The sequence below is a fragment of the Pollicipes pollicipes genome, unplaced genomic scaffold (genome assembly GCF_011947565.3).
Source record: "Pollicipes pollicipes isolate AB1234 unplaced genomic scaffold, Ppol_2.1 Scaffold_2510;HRSCAF=2945_pilon_pilon_pilon, whole genome shotgun sequence".
Lineage (NCBI taxonomy): Eukaryota > Metazoa > Arthropoda > Thecostraca > Pollicipedomorpha > Pollicipedidae > Pollicipes > Pollicipes pollicipes.
This window is the reverse complement of record NW_023596122.1, coordinates 37,367-57,672: the sequence shown is the minus strand read 5'-3', so window position 1 is coordinate 57,672 and position 20,306 is coordinate 37,367. Positions and strand designations below refer to the sequence as shown.

The following is a 20,306-nucleotide window of genomic DNA, read 5'->3' as shown; positions in this document are numbered from 1 at the left end:
CTTGAAAACGCTCTCAAAGACTTCAGCGCCAGCGGACTGCGGCCGCTGAATTCTGAAGTGTTCTCGGCACGACGGCTTCATAGGGTCAGCGATGACCCAGGCGTTGGAACCGGCTCTGGAGTCTGACACGGGCGGAGACAGCTGATGCGGAGTGCTACAGACGGCGCGGTGGAAGGTGGTGCAGAGTCGAGGCTGACTCCACCCGCACGGACAGTGGGGTCTGAAGCAACGCCCAGTTCTGAAAAAAAACATTACGAGCTCGTGGCAGGCCCTGGCGGCATTCAAAATTGTTCAGAGCCCACCTCGTTACCAAGGGCACTAAAACGCAAGCGCACACGGTGACAGGAGAGGAGAAATGCGCTCCGGTATACTCTTGACCACACAAAACGGTCGCTACAGGAAGAAGACTCAAGGCAAAACGGCCAGGTATGCAGGGGAGAGGGGTAAAACGGTGACGGAGATGCGAGGCGAGGTAGACATTGGGTGTTTCGTCTGCTGTATGCTGTACCGTCTCCTTGCAGACCCGGAATTCAATGCACGACGCGTTCAAAATGTGGGTGTGGACCATGCACGGATACCAACAAAGGACAAATATCTAATGTGAGATTTCTGCCCGCAGTGGAGGGAATGCTGAATAGCCACATGTGGCCACCGTTGTGCCAAAGTTTCAGTTCCTTTCTTGCCACTGAGTGTCAAGTTTAGTGTCCTGTGACCACTGACAGCTTAAGTGACATTTTTAACCTTGTTGAAGGTTGTGACTATGTGTACATTTTGAGCGTCATTCTCCTTAGATAAGCACATGACATGCTCATAGATAACTTGAGCAGAACTATGCATCACGTACCTTTCCGGCATGAGCGGATTCGGAGGGGGGGGGGGCACGGGGCCATGCCCCCCCCCCTCTTGGGCCCCGAGGGGGCCCATTGGCTCCAGGGAGGCCGCATAGCCGGCCGAACAGGCGCAGTTTTATTAACATCAAAGGCAGCAAACTTGCATTTTGGATTTTCAGGCGACCAAAAACAGTTTCCAGCAAATCTGAAGGGGCCACGAGAAGTAAAAATATCTTCAATAATTGAAAAAGTTGTGAATTGGGAATTTTAAGCCTTGTTACATCCTCTAAGGGCCCTATGCCGTTTCTGGGGTACCTATATGCCCGCCTGCAGGGTCATTCCGATCATTATAGAGCCTTCCACGTTGCCCGTGATTTCTTTACATTTGCCCGGAGGGCCCTGCGCTGGTGCTGGGCCATTTTTGCTAGCGTGCCGGGACACTCTTTCCAATCGAGGACCCTTCCACAGATTCTTTCCACTCGCCAGAAAGGCTCTGGGCTACAGCTGGGGTCCCATATCTTGACCTGCCGGGGTACTCTCAGCTGCTCAGGGCCCTTTAGGTGGATCTAGGTTAACCCTACCGACACACCCCGATATGCCCAGGGGCCCTCTACATTGGTTTAGGGCGCTTCTCATTTTCTGCCACTTGCTTAGGGCCCTTCGCTCTTGTAGGAGCCCATCTGATAGCCTGCTAGGGCACACTCGGTCATTCTGAGACCCTCCACGCTGGATCCTGGATACTTCTCATCTGAATGGAAGGGGGGGGGGGCTACACTTGTGGGGCCTGTCTGGTAACCTGCTCCGGCACATTCGAACGTTCGGGGCCCTCTTCATTGAATTTTGGGCACGTGCTAATTTAACGGGGCCCTACACATGTTGAGGCCTCTCTGTATGCCTCCTCAGCCACACTAGAGTGTTCGGGGGCCCTGCACAATGGGTCTTGGTGTTTGAATTTAGGACTCTGCGCTCCTATCGGGGTCATTTGATTACCTACCCGGGTGCATTCCATCTTTCGGGGCCCTCCACACTGGGCTCCGGATATTTTTTATTTGAATGGAGGGCGCTTCTGGGGCCCCAGATGCCAGGGTACACTCAGGTGCTCAGGGGCCCTTTATATAAGTCTCGGGTTCTTTCCACTTGCTTGGAGGGCCATGTGCTGTTGCTGGAGCTCTTATAAGGTAAGACACCGAGACACTCGATGCTCAGGGGCCCTCTGCTTTGGTCAAGGGCTCTTTCCCCTTGATCTCATTTGCGGAGGACTCTTCACTCCCATCAAGGCTCTTTTGTTAACCTGCCCGTGCTCTCTTGATCGCACAATGCATATCATGCGTACCATATGTTACATCGCTTTAATGTCTTTTACATCGCTTTAATTTAATTACATCGCTTTAATTTAATTACATCGCTTTAATTTAATGTTTGTCTCAGAACGTTTATTATTTTGCAGAATCTACCAATGAAACAAATTACACAAGAAGGCTTGAGCCTGAGCGCCCGCAATCTCGGGAGCACGGACAGCGAGGGCCGGGTTGCAGCTCTCGTAAAATCGAACGGCGTTGGCCGCTGTAGGTAACACCAGGCGGCGGGCCCCATGTGCGCGAGAAGAGCGTCATAAAATAATGGTTCCGAATGTCTTTCAAAATGAATTCGCACCGTGCAAAGCTGAGGCTGGGCGTAGCTTTTTTTACAGCTGTGCGGCTGTCCTCTGGGCAGATGAACAACACGAAAAATAGAGATTCCTTTTCCAGTTAGCCACCAGATTCCAGCAGCACTTGGCGGTGTTGTAAATGCCAATCCGTTCGTAACATCAATCTAGGAATCGTATCGGTAAAATATAAGCCCTGACTACCTTTTAATGTACGATTGATGTCCCAAAGCGTTCAAAGGTACGTCTTTCAGATGTGTCAGCATTTCGTCCACCCGCTGGCCACAGCTAGTGATCTTGCCACGGGGCCCACGCTGCGCGGCCTGAGGAGACGGCAATGCCTGGCGTCCAAGTTTTGTTAAACACGCGTCCGAGTGGCCGGATGAATACCCTTCGCTCGAGTGGGGGTCAATCTGACACCCCCCCCCCTGAGATCTCAGGATCTAAAAGAGCTAGAGACACCAAACTCACAGGGTTTGTTGATCTGTGCATGAAATTACTTGGGTCAAAGTTTGAGTTCCTAGGTCATGACCTTTGGGTCAAATAAGGTAAAAAAGGTCAAATTCCAGGTTGGTCTCTAAACGAATCCTAGAAATAGGATAGCTGTTTTAAGCAAAATGTCTCATGTTTATTTAAGGTCAGTGGGCTTGATTTACCTTTTAAAGATCGTAGTGACCAAAATCACGCAAGACTGCATTGAGTTTTGCATTTGAACCGGCGGCTAGATTACGCTGGGCAGTATGCTCCTAAAAACAAAATGTTGGCCCGGGTCATTTTAGGTCAGCGACCTATTGTGACCTTTAAGAGTCCATGTAAGGTGTATAATGCGGTTTCTGTTATCAATACATTCGAAATGGGCGCCAGAAGCCATCACAAACAGCACACCCTGAAGAAATAAAACTGGTTGATTTGGCGTTGGTCTGACCTTCATATATGATCCTAGGCCAATATGATTTGCTCATAAACTGTTGTGTTCCTAATTCAGCATCTCACGTAAGTATGGCTTCGTCTAACACTCAGTTATTGTATCAGATTAAGCGATTCCCTTGAAATTGCCTTCGCTGAAATCATGGCCTGACTTTGACCGCCATAGATTAGCGACCTTATAAGGTACATCTAAATTTCTGATGCCAGACAATCCGCTATCCAATTGTCTACAGCGATGCAAGATTTGGCGCGGCTACACCGCGTCGTTCGTAAACCATTCCGGAAAAACCTTCCGGGTTGGGGGTCAATTTGATCCTCCACCTAAGCACGTGCTACGATTTGCGAGCGCGCTTGTTCAAAACTACGTACATAATTGGTAGCACTAATCGATTCTGGCTGAATGAAATGAACTTACCCAGCAATTTTTTCAGGTGGGCTTTTCACTATCAGTGTTAATTCTGCGCCCCCCCCCCCCCCTGTTTTAAATCTTTGGCTGCGCGCTTGGGTGCTGACAGCACAGACAGGCAAGCAATGCGGAGAGATGTCTGATGTCAGTCTACAAAACATTGTACTTTGATAAGATCTCGTTCTTGCCAGAGCTGGGACAAGAACTGATGACGTCATTTTGGGGTAGCTGATAATAGCTTGGTGCAGGTATTGGACAGGGACGGATGTCGGGCGGAACAGAAGGAAGAAAAGCGAGGGAACAACAATTCACTACAGCAAAGGCAGCGTCGTCGGGGTTTTACGACGCACTCAACTGCCATGAGTCTATGGCATAGCTTGCCTCTCACCCTAATAGGGAGAGCGGCATCGTGGGGAATAGAACCCCGTACCTTTGGTTTGGTATCTATGCGTGCTAAACTCCGCCAGTTTTAGCACGAATCGGTACTAAACACGGTTCCCCTCTTAGTAAGAATCCGTACTAACTAGGCTTGAGGACGTGTTGGTTTTGGTAGATACCGATCCTGTTCCTGACGTCAGCCAATGTTTAGTTTCGGAACTTATTCCTGATCGTGAAGCAATTGGTACACCTTGTCCCGGCCCTTTTGACCTTGGAGCCTCGTGGTGCAGAGGAGTTGAGGCGGTCTTGCACTGTTCTTTTGGTGCAAGTTGGTGACTGGACTGGCAGTTAACGTGTCGGAGATAGTTAAGTTTATTCATGGCCCAGATAGCCACTGTAAGTATCCTTTTTATGACCATGGGAATGCGGTAAAAACTGATGCAGTGCCGCGTCGGATATGCCTAGCTGTTGTCTTTATCGCCGCGCAATGCTGGGCTCGACACTCATATTTTATTGGCTCAATAGCTTGACATGTGCATGCCATCAAGAATTGCCAAGCTGTGTGTGATGAGCAGGCAATTTTGGTTTTAACTTTACTGACATAATATGAACTTGTGGGCTAAATTTGGTAGTAGTAGTGGGGTACTGAATGTCTTACTGAATGTGTCATGAAGCAGAATACGCTAATGTGTCTGGGAACATGTTTGGTCGACAGTGATGTCACTGAGACAGTTCCAGAGCGTGTACGCATAAGTGTGAGTTTGCAGTAGTTTGTGCAGTAACCACAAATTTTATTGTGTGGAGAACGAGGTCTGGGGTTTATGATGTTGCAAGGATATTTTCATGTAAATATCAACACTGTCATACCAAATTAGCCCATATTTTGTCTTAAATTGACATGATGTGAGAGAAGGGCTGGCGAGCATGAAGCAAGTTGCTAGTGTGCCAAAGCAAGCAACTGGAAGATCATCAGCAAGGTGTTTGCGGCCTTTGTGTGCCTCAACTGGGGCTGCTTTCTGTGCTCCAGTGGTCAGTTATGTTTGGTGTCAAAGGAGTCTCCAAAATTTTCATGGCTTCCTTATGTGCACTCACTGCCTCACTGATTGCCCATACTGCTCTTCTCAATACAGATTGCAATCACTGAATTTTTAACCAAATATTTGATAATTCTCATTACTATAACCAAATTTGCAGTATCAGTGTATCATTTTGCAGCATTTGCAGCATGTTAGGTTGTGTGACCAGCTACATCCATGGCCAGACTGAATAAGGATAAAGATAACTTTCTGAGTTGGGATTAATGTGGTGCATGAGGCCTTTGGGATTCCATTGCCTTTATTGTCACATCTTTATTGCTCGTGCATCATGGTGTGTTTTCCATTTCTGCCCAATCTTCACCTCAGCTCAGTACCCAGCCATTGGTACCATGAGCTGTTCCAAAATAATATGAGTTGCCTCAATTAAGAAATTACTGCTCCCAAATTTCCAAAGTCTACTCCAAATATGAATTCTTGCCCCAACTTTGCCTCAATGAAATCCCTTTGGAATCTGCCATGTTTTGCAGATGTTAAGTGCAATACACTGATATCCCATAAGTGTTGGTCTTTCATAATCAGGATGCTTTTCGCTATACAGCTTCCCTCCAAATGTTTACAAATTTGTTCAAGGCATGAGCACGAGCAGAATATTTATGTTCTTGACAAATCAGTCACAAGATGGCAAAGCATTTAAACCAATTGCAGAGTTTTGCTATGTTCAACCTATAGCCTGAGCTGGGAGGCTGGCACAAGCCATTGAATAGCTGAGACATTTCTGATGCTGAATTGAGAGTGATTCTCTTATTTGCATTGCCATGACACAGTGGTGGCGCTTGGGTAGGCGGCTGTCTGTGGTAGGTGGTTGGCATGCAGTTTTCTGTGAATGTTTGTTGCATCCTTGGCATCAGTGTGGTTTGTCGGCAATGGTAGGTTAAGTCATGTTCAAGTTTGAGTTGGTCTGCATAGGGCATAGGAAGTGAGAGCTTTGCTAATATACAGATGGGTGTGATTCTGATACTTGTTTCTCACTTCCCAGTATTGCTCAAAGGCAATTTCTTTCAGCATTCACACTTTATTTTTCATATTTCTATACATAGTTGATCATATACTTAGGTGGCAACACAGGCTGCTTGCTATTGGGCATCTTAGTCTGGTGGGTACAATTTGTGCTTGTGCAGATATCAATACATGGCTCCTGATGGAAGCAGCAAGTCTCAAGCTGTTGCACCTTCTGGTTTTTTTGTCCTGACACAAAGAGGTAAAATGAGTTTTTCCAAAAGCTGTTCTTGTTGCATCATGATGAAGTACAAAATATTTCACTTTACCTAGTCACAATCCTGGAGTACAAAATCTCCTGGTATACATTATACCAGGAAATATCAAGTTTTCCAACACTGTTACAAACGTACATTTACAGTTTGATACCAAGTGATCAGCTATCCAATTGTCTACAGCTTTACCAAATTTGGCGCGGCTACGCTGCGACGCTCGTAAGGCCTGGAAAAACCTTCGCGAGGTCAATTGACCCCATCACCCGAGCGTGTGTTACATTCAGCAAGGAATGTGACCTCAAGCCATACACACATACACATGGATGGTGCTTTGTTTCTCTTTGAAGGGGCTGTGCATCATGTCCATCACCAGCAAGTGCTCTTCAATATCATGATGACCTGATGGCAGAGGCATTAGAAGGGGATGCATGAGAAATCATGGGACCTTCCCCCTTTCAACTGTTTTTTGGCACACCCATACCTGTGATGGATCTCCACTAAATCATTCATGATGTTGTGTCTGAAGTAACCAGTACCAATGGCTATTGAGGTTCGTTTTTAACCATATTCTGGGTGTGCTTTCAGTATCCTTATTCTGGGTAGTGTTGTAGATTCTTATCCTTCCACTTGGGATCTTAGACTGCTGGGCAGGTGGAAACAAAGTGAGAAAAATGGTGGCTAATTATTTATAGGATCTACATTTCTTTTAAAAACAGATAGGGCAGCAACAACAAGGACAAAACTTGAAAAATTCAGGTAATTATGATCTAACACTATTCATGTTTATGAATTGATTTGCAATGCAACCCCTATGGATTGAAAGATAATGTTCCTAAGACTGATGTAGTATGACCAATTTCAAAATCTAGAAATTGTGAGGCTGTCCATGATGCGCAAAATTTGTTGATAAAAAATGCTGAGACTGATTTTTGATTGTGTGGATGTTGAGTGAATTGGATGTCGCTCTGTTTGTGATCAGAGAAGCAAGCATGGCCCCAAATTTGGGCATAGGCAGAGCCAGGCTACCAATTGCTGTTGTGATAGGGGAGACTTGGTGAGTGTGGTATGTCTTATTGTTGGCATGTTTGTACATTTGATTGTTGTCTGGCAGTGTTGGCCAGGAGGACTGTGCTGGGTGGTCTTGTGTTTGCTGGGTGGTCTTGAGAGCTGCTGGGGGCGTGATGGCCGAGTTGCTGGTGCATCGGGCTCCCACGGAGGGGCCGGTTCGGTCCTCGGTTGTGCTATGGCCCCTGAGCGTTAAGATGGCCGATATAGTAGCTGGCGCTCCACTAAAGGGGCGTGACGACGTGCGTCGGGTTCTCCTTAAAGCAAAAAAATGAGGGACCTGTGAAAGAGGCGGTTGTAACGATGCAAGCGGTGCGTCGCCATTACTTATTCTGGAAAGATGCTTGGGCCAACAGAGTCGCTGGAAAGAAGTTTTATTTTCTCGGAGCCACTTGGAAACAGCACAGATGTCGATTAGTGGGAAATACAGAAAAACAGTGGCATAAACAATTGACTCACTGTTTGCATGATCATTTCCGCCCGTGCCATGTCGCAAACACTGTTTAAAATGTATCTTGGTGTCTGAGCTCATCATAGCGGCCACCGCGCGGTCTGCAATCTCCCTCTGCACTCCTCTGCTACAATCTCATTCAAGGGTCTCTGGAGTAGATTTTAATAGATTTTCATTACACTTCAGTACAACAATTCCATTTCTGTGCAGCAATTCCACTTTGTACATGAAACATGTTTTGCTGTACAGGAGCGGAATAGGAATGTGGAGCAGGAGTCATTTATATCATTGAGATGCCTGAAGACATCCACCTTTTTACCAGTCATTGGGTCGAGCCTTTTTCAGTAAGCAAAACTTAACTTTTCTGGGACACAGTTGACAAATTGTCATATTAGTGTATTCCTTTAGCCAGGCAGTAGAATGTGAATTGAAGCGAAGTTTTTATATAAAACTGGAGAAGGCAATGTTGGATCGCAGGCACGGCATGGAGCTACGGACACCGTGCTTTAGAGTCCGGATCATCATCGCCATTCGGCAACGGGGCGCTATGTGCTGCCTGAACAATGTCCGTTGCCACTGCAAAGACGGATGGATGTGCGTTCGAGGGGGAGCGTGCAAACTACGGCGTCGTGTCTCGCTACCACGCGCTTCTGCCTCCCCGCATCTGGCAGCCGAGTACAGTCGCGGACGGGGCGGCCGGCACTGCCGCTGCCGCTGTCACGGGCCGTGCCGTGCCGAGGCCTCGTCCTGGCACGGCGCCGGGCCTGCTGGCAGCCGTCTCACCGGCCGGGTGAACTGAGAGCGTTGTGCTCTGCCGTGGCGAGGGCTCCTGTGCCCTCGGGCAGGTACAGGCGATGTGGCGGGGTGCAGCGGCGGTATTGAAGGCGGGCCAGCCGGGCCGTTGAAGGTGCTGGTGATGTGGCGGAGCGGGGCGGCCTGGGCGATTTGAGACATAGGGTCATGCGGTGGTCCGGGGCAGAGCAGGACAGCTGCTGGGCTGCCCAGGGCTGCCCGAGGCTACCGTTGGGCTGCCCCAGGATGCCGCCGGGCTGCCCCAGGATGCCGCCGGGCTGCCCCAGGATGCCGTCGGGCTGCCCCAGGATGCTGCCGGGCTGCCCCAGGCTGCCGCTTGACTGCTCCTGGCTGCCGCTGGGCTGCCCCAGGCTGCCGCCGGGTTACCCCAGCCTGCCCCAGGCTGCCGCTTGACTGCCCCAGACTGCCGCTGGGCTGCCCCAGGCCACCCCAGGCTACCGCTTGACTGCCCCAGGCTGCCGCTGGGCTTCCCCAGGCTGCCGCCGGGTTACCCCAGACTGCCCCAGACTGCCGCTCGGCTGCCTGGGCTGCCCCAAGGTGCCGCTGCAGGGCACTACCGCCTGGGCACCTAGACTCGGGCGGAAAACTATGGGCTAGTGGCACTCGCTGGTGTCGAGCGGTCTGTCATCGTCTCTCGATGGTTTGCTGATCTCTGAAAAATGAGCTGCTTTTTGGCTGTGTCACTTTTTCTCTCGGAATCACTGGCTCGGCCAGGATAATGTTTGTTGCCACCGTGGCGGGGCTGGAATTCCCAGCTGCCCCTGTTCCACGTCCGACTGGTCTGGGCGAGGTGTATTGGGCCATGCACTGGAGGGTGAATTGGGAGCCGGGGGTTATCCGCTCCGGATGGGGGCCGTACCTCGCAGAAACTCGCGGTTGGGGCTACCCAGTCGGAAGCTCTTCTTCTTTTACCCCAGGTAGGGGCTTCCCGATGTTCGCGCTTGCCATGGGGGCTTGGCTTGGTTTTGCTTTTCCTTGGTGATAATTGCTTATAGACACTGCCTTTTGGCACTTTTAGACACTGACTACTTCTTTACGCTGAAGCGGTCATCAGTGGTTTGGTGAATTAATTTTCATGTTGTTCATAATTTTTGCGAAAGAGTGCGCACACTCAACGAAGGTAAAGCTTTCCTTGTTCGCGCCGCTTTTTCGGTAAGGCCGCCTTTCTGGCGCTTGGTTGGTCTTTCCTGGGAGACAAAAATCTTTATCTTTGCTGGTGCTGGGGGGGGGGGGGGGCTGTCGCTGTTAGAATGGTAAGCTTAGGTTATACGAAATATTTCTTCGGAATGTTCAAAACGAGGTTATGAAAACCAGTCTTTGATATGATGACGAAGCATCAAGGCGGATACTCCCAGAGCTTAGTTCCAGGAATGATGATGGAGCTTATTTTTCATGCAGGCCGTCGTTCCGCTGTAGTGACATGGAGCTGTTTGAAAAAAAAACAACGGAATAAGCCGGTTCAGTGGTTCACTTTCCCCCGTTGGGGGGACGCCGCGCGCGTCAGACCGTGTCTGAGACGGCCGCTCTGTCTGTGTTGCAGGCGAGGCCTTGTCGCTCCGCCGGGCGCTGACGGTCCGCCCCGTTCGGTCCCACGTCGGCCGCGATGGGCAAGCCGCGCACGGTGGCGGCCGGCAACGGCGTCGAAGCCGCGGAGCCCGCCCGCCTCACGAGCGACGTGCGCCAAAGGGCGAGCCGCGAGCAGAAGAAGAAGTGGCGTGAAATGAAGCTGCTCAAGCAGTTGGAGAAGCAGCGTCAGCTGAAAGAGGCGGCGGCGTCAGCGCCGGCGGCGCCACTGCCGTTCCCGCCGGCGCCGGCCGCTGGCCGCGGCGTCGGCCATACGCTGGCGCTGGCCGTGCCCGGCTCCATTCTGGAGAACGCACAGTCGCGCGAGCTGCGTGCCTATCTGGCCGGCCGGTGGCGCGCGCCGCCGCCGTCTTCTGCGTCGACGAGGTGGTGGTGTTTAATGACCAGGGCGCGACGGCGCTGCGGCCCGGCGCGCCGGGCCCCGCTGCTCGCACCCGACTGCTGCGAGCAGCTGGCGCGCATCCTCCGGTACATGGAGTGCCCACAGTACCTGCGCAAGCTCCTGTTCCCCGTGCACGAGGACCTGCGCTTTGCGGGTCTGCTGAACCCGCTCGACTGCCCGCACCACCTGCGCGTTAGCGAGAGCAGCGCGTTCCGCGAGGGTGTGGTGACAACGCTGCCGCCGGCGAAAGGTCGCTACTCGCTGGTCAATATCGGCCTGGCGCGCGAGGTGCGCGCCGACCGGTTACTGGAGCCGGGCCTGCGTGTAACGCTGCGCCTACGCCCGGACGGCCGCAGCGGTGAGGTGGTGCCGCCGCGCACGCCGCGCCTCGAGAACGGCACGTACTGGGGCTACGCCGTGCGCGTGGCACGCTCGCTGGGCGAAGTGTTCACGCAAAGCCCGCACCCGGGCGGCTACGACCTGCTGCTGGGCACGTCCGACAAGGGCACGCCGCTGGACTCGCTGGGTCCGCTGCCGGGCTTCCGGCACCCGCTGGTGGTGTTCGGCGGCGTGCAGGGCCTCGAGGCGGCGCTCGAGAATGACGAGCGTCTGACGCTGGACGACCCGGCCGACCTGTTCGACCTGTACGTCAACTCGTGCCCCGGCCAGGGCTCGCGCACCATTCGCACGGAGGAGGCGATCGTCATCACGCTGGCGGCGCTGCACCCCCGGCTGACGGCGGCGGCCGAGCGGGCGGCGCGCGACGCGGGCCGACCGGCAGAGGCGGGCCGGAGCCGGCGCCGGCGCCGGAGGCGTAGCGCGGCGCCGCTCCTGGCGGCCGCCCGCCCGCCGCGACGGACGGTGGGCGAACAGCCAGCTCCGGGCTGAGGTCACGGTCGCTGCGGGCGTCTCGCCGCCGCGACGGACGGTGGACGAACAGCCAGCTCCGGGCTGAGGTCACGGTCGCTGCGGGCGTCTCGCCGTCACGCTTTGAAGATCTCCATGCTGAGTGCTGCCGCGCTGGCAGTACGGGACTAAAACGAGGTGTTAGGCTTCTACGGGGTGCAAATAAACGATGCGGGATTCGCCGTAAAAGTTGTTCTGACTGGCGTGTGTGATGGGCCTGTTGGGCGGGTTGTTTGCCGGATTGGCCCATACGTATGATTTCTGCTCTAAATGGGACATCCTATATGGTGTTTTGGCTTGGGCCTCCATCGTGGTTTATGATTTGCCTTTACACTTAGTAGTTACGTTGCATGTTTTTTACTTTTTCAAATACATGTGTCCGTAAATCAAGCTCCTTTGGGGCTTATAGCCGGTATACGACGAAAACCGCGGAGCGTCCTTGACACGCGCCCGGATGGCCAGTTGGCCACCCTTAGCCCGACTGGGGGTCAATTTGACCTCCCGCCCGAGATCTCTGGAACTAAGGGAGCTATAGCCACCAAATCCACAGGGTGTGCTGGCCTGTGTGTGAACTCACTTCGGTCAAAGGTTGGGCTTCCTAGGTCATGGCCTTCGGGTCACATAAAGTTAAATAAGATCAAACCCCGGTTGGTCTCCAAAATGCCCCCAGAACCTAGATGCCTGTTCCAAGGAAAAGGTCATATGCTTATTGTAGATCGGTGACCTTGTTTGACCCTTTGAAGGTAATGGTGGCGAAAATCATACAAGACTGCTTTTAGTTCTGCATTTGAATAAGGGACAAAAATTGCGCTACGCAGTATGTTCTTAAAAGAAAATGTTGAACTGGGTCATTTTAGGTCTGACCTTTTCCGCCCTTTAAAAAGCCTGAGAGGAGCACCAGAAACTACCCTCATACAGTAAGCCCAAGAGTAATAGAACAGGTTGGTTTTCACCTCGGTCTTAATTCATACCTGACCCTAGGTCAATGGAGCTTGTTCATTCAGTTGTTGTGTTGCCTAGGAAACTATATCAGAAATGTATGGCCTCATCAAACACGCGGTTGTGGCATCAGACTCAGCGATTCGTTAGAAATTGACTTCACTGAACCCATGAGCTGACTTGACCTGTCGTAGGTCAGTGAGCTCCCAAGATTCATCTACATGTTTGATGCCAAACGATCCGCTATTCAACGGTCTAGAGCAGCTGTAGCTGCTATTCAGAATTTTGAGTATCCTCACGACGTCGTTAGGGAACCATTCCGGAAAAATCCCCTCGCGGGTCAGTTTGACCCCCACCCGTGCGCGTGTAAGATAAATAATGAGTTCGGATGAAATATTTTTCAGTCATGAACACGGTAAGATGTAAGTGGACATCCATATAGCTTCGGGTATGGCGAGGAACGTTGACAGGACACCCGCAGCGTCGGGCCCGTTTGGCGCACGTCACCTCAGCTCCGGTACCAGAAGATGACCATTCCGTCTGCCAGGCCTAGGCCGTAGAGATCACGCGCTTGCCATTTTCCACTCGACTTCCAGTGCGGACTGAATAAGTCTACAGCCCTGCGCATACGGCACCATACTGTTCGCACAGCGCAGTACAGCGGCGACCCCATCTGCCTGGCTCTGTTGGTAGATGGCGTTAGCTGTGTGTGTTTCTCGGCAGCTCCGGTAGGGGGCTGAGATCACTCCACGTGCAGGAAATTCTGCAGCTCCCGCATGCTGTGCCAGACCACACCAACATGCGTCTTCAGTGGGAACTTCAGTACGCGAAGCTGCGCGCGTGTGTGTACGGCCTGGCGGCGCTTGCCCGGACTGACCGGGCGCCTCTCCCTCGCCAGATGAACGACACCAACATGGCGGCCGGCGACGGCGACATCGCCCAGCTGAAGAACGGTCAGGCGGAGAAGGTGGGCTGCGCTGAGATGACCTCCAAGGACTACTACTTCGACTCGTACGCTCACTTCGGCATCCACGAGGTGAGGCCGCACTGGCGAGGCTGTGTCACTCGGCCGCCCTGGTGGGGCTGTGTCACTGGGCCACCCTGGCGAGGCTGTGTCACTGGGCCGCTTCAGCGGGGCTGTGTCACTCGGTCGCGCCGGCGCGGGGCGGGGTGTGTCACTCGGCTGCAGTCGCGTCGCGCGCGCACTCAGGGCGGGAACGCCAGTTCACCGCAGCGGAAGGCCCTTTCAAAGCGGGCCTGGTGTTCATCGATTGGAAGCGTGGTGTTAATCGAAGCGCTCGAAGTAATTCGGGTGCGCCGCCCGTGTGGGCACCGTTTTGGACAACAGATGGTGGTGTTGTGGTAAGCTGGTGCCCTCATTTGTACGCGGGTATCGCTACGCCCCAAAAGGATGCACAGGAAGCTAAGAACGCAGAAGCGGTGATTCTAATTTTGTCAATGTCTTGTGCAGCTATTACATTTTATGGGGCTGAATAGCGTCATATTTCGTAAAATTTCAAGCTATCCTTTTACAAAACGGATACCATACGGTTGAATGACATCGTATTTCGTGTACGTTGAAACTATTATAAAACGGATACCATAGGGTTGAATGGCCTCGTATTTCGCGTAACTTTAAGCTATCCTCTTGCAAAACGGATACCTTTCTGCCCATTACGGCTTGTGAAAAGTTCAGTTGCTCTACCGCTGGACCACCCAGTTTGACCGCCAGTTGTGCCCGCACTGCGCACACCAGGCAATGGTCTATGACGTCCCAATAACTGGCCAGTGAAATTGTGCGAACCTATCAGAGGCTCCCGCGGGGCTGTCCAGTGTCACACCGCCGCTCAGGAGCAACGCCGGGGCTGGTGCGAGGCGCGCCGACCCATGCCGGGCCCAGCTGCGCTCATCTGACGTTGGTCGTTCTCCCCGCCTCTCTTCTAGGAGATGCTGAAGGACGAGGTGCGGACGCTCACCTACCGCAACTCCATGTACCACAACCGGCACCTGTTCAAGGACAAGGTGGTGCTGGACGTGGGCTGCGGCACGGGCATCCTGTCCATGTTCGCCGCCAAGGCCGGCGCCAAGCGGGTGATCGGCGTCGACTGCTCCAACATCGTCGACCACGCCAAGACCATCGTCAAGGCCAACAAGCTGGACCACGGTGGGTGTGGTGCCAGCCCGGCCGGCCGGCGCGCGCGGTGGCTGCTGCCAGCGGGTCCAGGGGCGGGTCGAGCCGCACGCTACCATCATCGGCACCATCCTCCTGCGGCCGCATCGGCGTCCGTCGGCGAAAACGGGCCGACTGATGTCCGGCGGCCGGCGGCCGTCTCGCCAGGGGCGTGCGGCCGGCGTGCGGAGCGCACGCGCTGCGGCCGGATAATACGCTTTTGTGCTCGCTGTCCTGGAGGGAATGCTGCGTACGTCTAGCAATGCGGGTGTGCACGTTTGCGGGTATTCGGCGCACGGCACTGCTGACTAGTGGACAAGCGCGATGGGAATTGAGCATGCTATCGCTGTCGGACGCCAGTTGTGATGAGCTCTAAAGGACAGGGGCGGTGTCGTCGAAGCGAGTGATTGTTTGGTGCCACTGACCGTCAAGTGCGCTGTTGCTGGAATAGCCACGAATGCTGATGGATTACGGAAACGGCTCTCGGGGCGTATATGTTAGGCTTAGCTCTGCGTTTCTTCAAGCTCGAGGATTAAGTTATTACAAAGTTAAGCCCATCATGGTTTTTGTGTAACCTTATGACAGTATGTTTCTTGCTTATGTGCTCACGCGGAATTAAGCCGTCCTGATTTCATTAACGATCAGCCGTATTTTTCCGTGTCTATTTTCCAGTTTCCGGACGTGTTGCCGTGACAGTAGCACCTAAATATCATTAGAGCCATTTACGTGCAAAACTGATCACCACCTGAAATCACGTCAAAATTGCATGCTTTCTAAAGGCGTTTGAGAGGCCTGAATCGCACAGGAGCCGAAGGCAAGCAATAGCCTTTGAAAGTACTCGTACCCGTCCACATGGTCCGTGGTAGAGCGAAACTGTCAAGTGAGTGTTGTTTTGAACAGTGGCCGCACGCATGTGGCACCAGTGGAAGTTATTCAGCTGAGACATGTGCTGCGCTCCCCAGTGGTGGAGATCATCAAGGGCAAGGTTGAGGAGATCACACTGCCAGTCAGCAAGGTGGACATCATCATCTCGGAGTGGATGGGCTACTGCCTCTTCTACGAGTCCATGCTGGACACGGTGCTGTACGCGCGTGACAAGTGGCTGGCGGAGGGCGGCATGCTCTTCCCCGACCGCGCCACGCTCTTCATCACAGCCATCGAGGTGAGGGCGGCGTTGGCGGTCGTCCTGCTCCGGGGCTGCGGCCCGGGGTCACACGCATACGGAATATCGCGTTAGCGGACAAATAGCACCGGGTTTGTCACCAGGCCGCAATGTTTGAACCGCAGTGTTTAGTGCAAAATTGTACAGGAGCCAACTTGCTGTCCTCCACTCATGGTATTCTCACCATTCCCAGTTTGTTTTTCTTCATTTTCATGAAACCGGATTGTTCACATGGGTTCAGTGACCTTGTTGGAAGCAACGTGAATAATGCAACTTCCGTTGATTATTTTTGCTATGTCTGTGGCCAATGCCGACATGTCCTCGCAACATGAAAAGAGCTGCCCATGATTTTTTGCCGAGAGGTCGGTAAATTTTAAACGGCCGGTATTACGCGAGTGCCGTTGTGCCGAGGTGTACGCGACAATCAGCCCCCGCTCTTCTGGTTAGTCCGAACCTGTTCGCCTGCATTCTGATGCTCAAGCTTTGGGCTCAAGAAGCATGTGTTTATATGATAACAAGGAATTGTGCATCTAAAATCCTGTCGTTGTCCTCTGCTGTAATGTCCGAGTTATGCATCGCCGTCGCCGTCTGGGACAGTCCCTGCGCACGGCGTAGTTGGCTGCTGCGGCTCGCTGCAGCCGTTATCGTACTCTACGTTACGTTACGTTACGTTACTGCTGCTCGGAGGTTCGAGAACTCTTGGTGGCGCGTCCCGTCGCTGTGGTGATGCGTGATGGTGTGTTACGTCCGTGGCTCGCGGCATCTGCAGGACCAGCAGTACAAGGACAGCAAGATTAACTGGTGGGACGACGTCTACGGCTTCGACATGAGCTGCATCCGCGAGGTGGCCGTCTCCGAGCCGCTAGTGGACGTGGTGGACCCCAAACAGGTCAGCTCGCCGACACGAGGCGACGCATGGTGCACAATTCGTTTCGTTTTGCAAAACATCTCATAGATATTCTGTGCACGTCTGGCAAACTTAGTTATGCATGAATCACGAATCCGGGTCCACGGGATTGTTGCAGGCTTGCATTGCTTGCGTGGGAAGCGGCGTGGGTTGGGAGCGCCATGCGCGACGATGGCGCTCTCCGGCTCGTCGCTGACCTGCCGCCGGCCGTAGGTGCGTGGGTTTATGTTTGTCGGCCTCTGCCGGCCGTTGGGTGACCGGCAGCTTCCCGCCACCCTCGGGGCCGGACCCCTCCCCCCCACCCTCTATCATTTAGATTTCAGCAGAAGTCCATGGGCGAAGTGTGGAAAAAATGCCCCAGAACAAAACTAAGGGACCGGATTCCGCGATCGTTGTGGGCGTGACGTCCCCCCGTCCGCGTCTGATCCACGTCCTTTTCCAGGTGGTGACGAATTCGTGCCTGCTGAAGGAGGTGGACCTGGCCACCATCACCAAGGCAGAGCTGGCCTTCTCGGCCCCTTTCACGCTCAAGGTGCGGCGAAGTGACTACGTGCAGGCCTTCGTCACCTACTTCAACATCGAGTTCACCAAGTGCCACAAGCGAGTGGGCTTCAGCACAGGTGCGCCAGGTCCCGTCTGTGTGGAGGTTGCGGGACGACCACGCTCGACCGGAAGCCGTTGTTTTCATTGGATCGTCAGTACTCGTTATAGCCTCGGCGGGGTGGCGGAGGGCATGCTCTGGTGTTTTCATTGTAGGTATGTGCAATCAGCTGCATGAGTTTCACCAGTCGCTTATCGTGTATTGAAAGTGGGGCAATTCGTGACCTGTGAGCAGTTCCAAAAAGGCTCAAATTATTTTGTGAGTACGTTATGTTATGCTTGCCGGGTGGGAAAGTTCTCCTTACCCCTCCCCCGACTCCACCGGCGTACGCGGGCGCTCCTCAACATTTGATTAAGAGTGATGGTGTGCGGAGACACATTGCAAAGCCGAAGATGGGTAGATCGTTGGTATATGTTTGGAACCGTACCACCACACCTTCCCCAGCCTCAGTGAAGGGTAGCGTGTCATGTCTTCGGTCTGTAACTGGAACTGACGGCTAAAGGTTGCCGCCTTTCGTTTTACTTCCGGGTGCCGTGGTCTCTGCTGGACGTGACTAACCCCGTGTGCTGTCCCCTCTAGCCACCTCACGGTCCAAAGGCTAATGAGCCCTGCTTCAGCCAGATCCGTGGTTCGCCGTCATCGGTGATGCGCCCCCCCCACCCCCCCCCCCCCCCCCCCCCACTGACGTGCCGTCCCCCCCTTCCCGACAGCACCCGAGTCGCGGTACACCCACTGGAAGCAAACCGTGTTCTACACCACTGAGCAGATGACCTGCAAGAACGGCGAGACCATCGATGGCACCTTCTCCATGAAGCCCAACGAGAAGAACAACGTGAGCGGGCTTGGGACGGGACGCAGGGCGACGTGCGACCGGCGCCGTCCGCTCTCCTGCCGCTGGACTTGTTTTAGAACCACAAACAATCGTTCACTTTTGTTGAATCGGCGCCGGCATGGGCGAGCCGCGGTTTTTCGTGACGCTGTGACGCCGGCCGTGCGGCGCATTCCAGACCCGCGTCGCGCTGGCCCGGATTCCGACGCCATGCAGCCGGGCTCAGGACGGCGCGATGCGCCACTCCGCCACAATGGCCGGACGTGCAGTGCACCCCCCCCCCCCCCTCCCTTCAACCCTGCGGTTGACGCGGGGCGGCGGCGTCTGTTGCAGCGCGACCTGGACTTCCACATAGAGTTCAACTTCCACGGCGAGCTGTGCACGGTCAAGGACAACCGCAGCTACAAGATGCGCTAAGACCGGTACGTGTCGAGTGGCTGGCCTCCACTCATGAGTGTGCTTAGTCGTCAGCATGCCGTACTGTGTTTCTGGCAGCACCAGATCATCGGAGCGCCGCAAATCCGTACAGGTGGTCAGCTTGCGCGGCCACGCCCTGATGTGATGACATTCACACACGACGGGGCTTTGGTCGATGGTGCCAACCGTGACGCCATCATGTGCGGCACTTTTGCAGCTTTGGGGGGGGGGGCCGCTGTGTCCCCATGTGCGAGTCAGTACCCTAACGCTGTCGGTCCATTTTGCCACCTTACGCAGCGAGTCCGTAGATCTCACGATTCGTCCTGCCCGCCATAGCATGGGTGAGCACAAAAATCGGGCCATGCACGATGGTTGACGCTGGTAAGTTGTTACATATCTCGTGAAAGTTTAGAATAGCAACACATGCGAGTGGTGCCCATCGCGTTGAGACTCGTCGCGTTTAACTGAGTTTTATTAAAGCAATGAAATATCTGTCTTAGGGCGAATGGGGAAACATCTGCGCGGCCGAGGAGAAATTATTCAACGAGTAACTATTTCTTCGAGACTCCACGGAGATGCTCCATTCCCATTTAACAGGTCCGGAATTTATCCCCCTGCTTCGTCGCGCCATACATAGCCAGCGGTCATAGCAACGCATAGCGGAAAAAGATTGTCTTTACCATGCACTGAAAATTTCACGCAATTCTTCCTCGGTACGGGTAATCATCTGCGCTAATTCCCCTAGTTGACAGTACCAGTTTTTTTTCCAACATTCCGGATAATGCTCTGAGATTCTCAGCCCGTCGAGCACGCTCTTAGTTTCACGGGTTTAGAGGGAAAAGTGCGCGAGCGTGCTTGCGCCCGCGTACAGATTCACGAATGACACCGGGATTGAATGTTGGATGGCTGCGAGCGCGCTAGGCCCTGGTAACTTAAGCATCCACTAACAATAGCGTGGGGAAAACAATTATATTTTGATTGGATTTGGTCACGCCACGCGTCCGTGTAGTTGAGCCTCGCCTACGTGGATGAAGGTGAGATGGGAAAGCGCATATGACTGGGTTGGCTGGTCTCTACGTCGGAGGTTCAGTCGCACCTCTGGCAGACTATCGAAAGACTGCGGCCCGCCCCGCCGTACCCGGGGCGCGTCCGGCGTCATCGGTGCCGCATCGCCGGCGACCCGCTGGCAACGCCGCCTGACCGAGGCCCGCCTCTTTCCAGCCCGGCGCGTAGGACCATCGCACTCACCTCCACTGTCGTCGTTCGGCGGGCTTCCCGGCCGCCAACAGCTGACGTGCTCGGCCGCCGTTCGGACACGACCGGTGGCGCTCCATCGCCGAGCTGTGATCGCACGCGCTCGGTCCGCCCTCGCCGCCGACCCGAGGGGCTCTCACCGCAACTAGCACGTCATCAATAAACTGGCCGCCTTGCTGTTGGCTCTGCTGAGAGATGCGGCTGTGGCTGTGCCGCGCCAGGGCCGGCAGGACGATCAGTCGGGGCCGGCAGCGCGGTCAGCCGGGGCCGGCCGGTGCCGTCAGCTGGCCGGCGAGCGGCGCGCTGGACGGTGCAGTAATCAGGCGTGATCC

At 54.0% G+C, this 20,306-nt stretch overlaps 1 protein-coding gene across 1 annotated transcript; it reads left to right on the top strand.

Moving 5' to 3' along the window:
- Positions 1 to 4,466: 4,466 nt before the first annotated feature.
- LOC119097298 (protein arginine N-methyltransferase 1) lies at positions 4,467 to 20,151 on the top strand. The gene is made up of 9 exons (XM_037220349.1): positions 4,467 to 4,582; positions 13,533 to 13,670; positions 14,579 to 14,798; positions 15,767 to 15,966; positions 16,736 to 16,855; positions 17,316 to 17,493; positions 18,185 to 18,306; positions 18,637 to 18,725; positions 19,942 to 20,151. Exons 1-8 carry the CDS (start codon positions 4,565 to 4,567, stop codon positions 18,718 to 18,720), a joined length of 1,080 nt encoding a protein of 359 aa, XP_037076244.1. The 5' UTR covers positions 4,467 to 4,564; the 3' UTR covers positions 18,721 to 18,725; positions 19,942 to 20,151.
- Positions 20,152 to 20,306: the final 155 nt, after the last annotated feature.

Coding starts and splice junctions, on each gene's coding strand:
- LOC119097298 (XM_037220349.1), top strand. Junction 16,856..17,315: donor ACGTGGTGGACCCCAAACAG/GTCAGCTCGCCG, acceptor GTCCTTTTCCAG/GTGGTGACGAATTCGTGCCT. Junction 18,307..18,636: donor AGCCCAACGAGAAGAACAAC/GTGAGCGGGCTT, acceptor CGTCTGTTGCAG/CGCGACCTGGACTTCCACAT.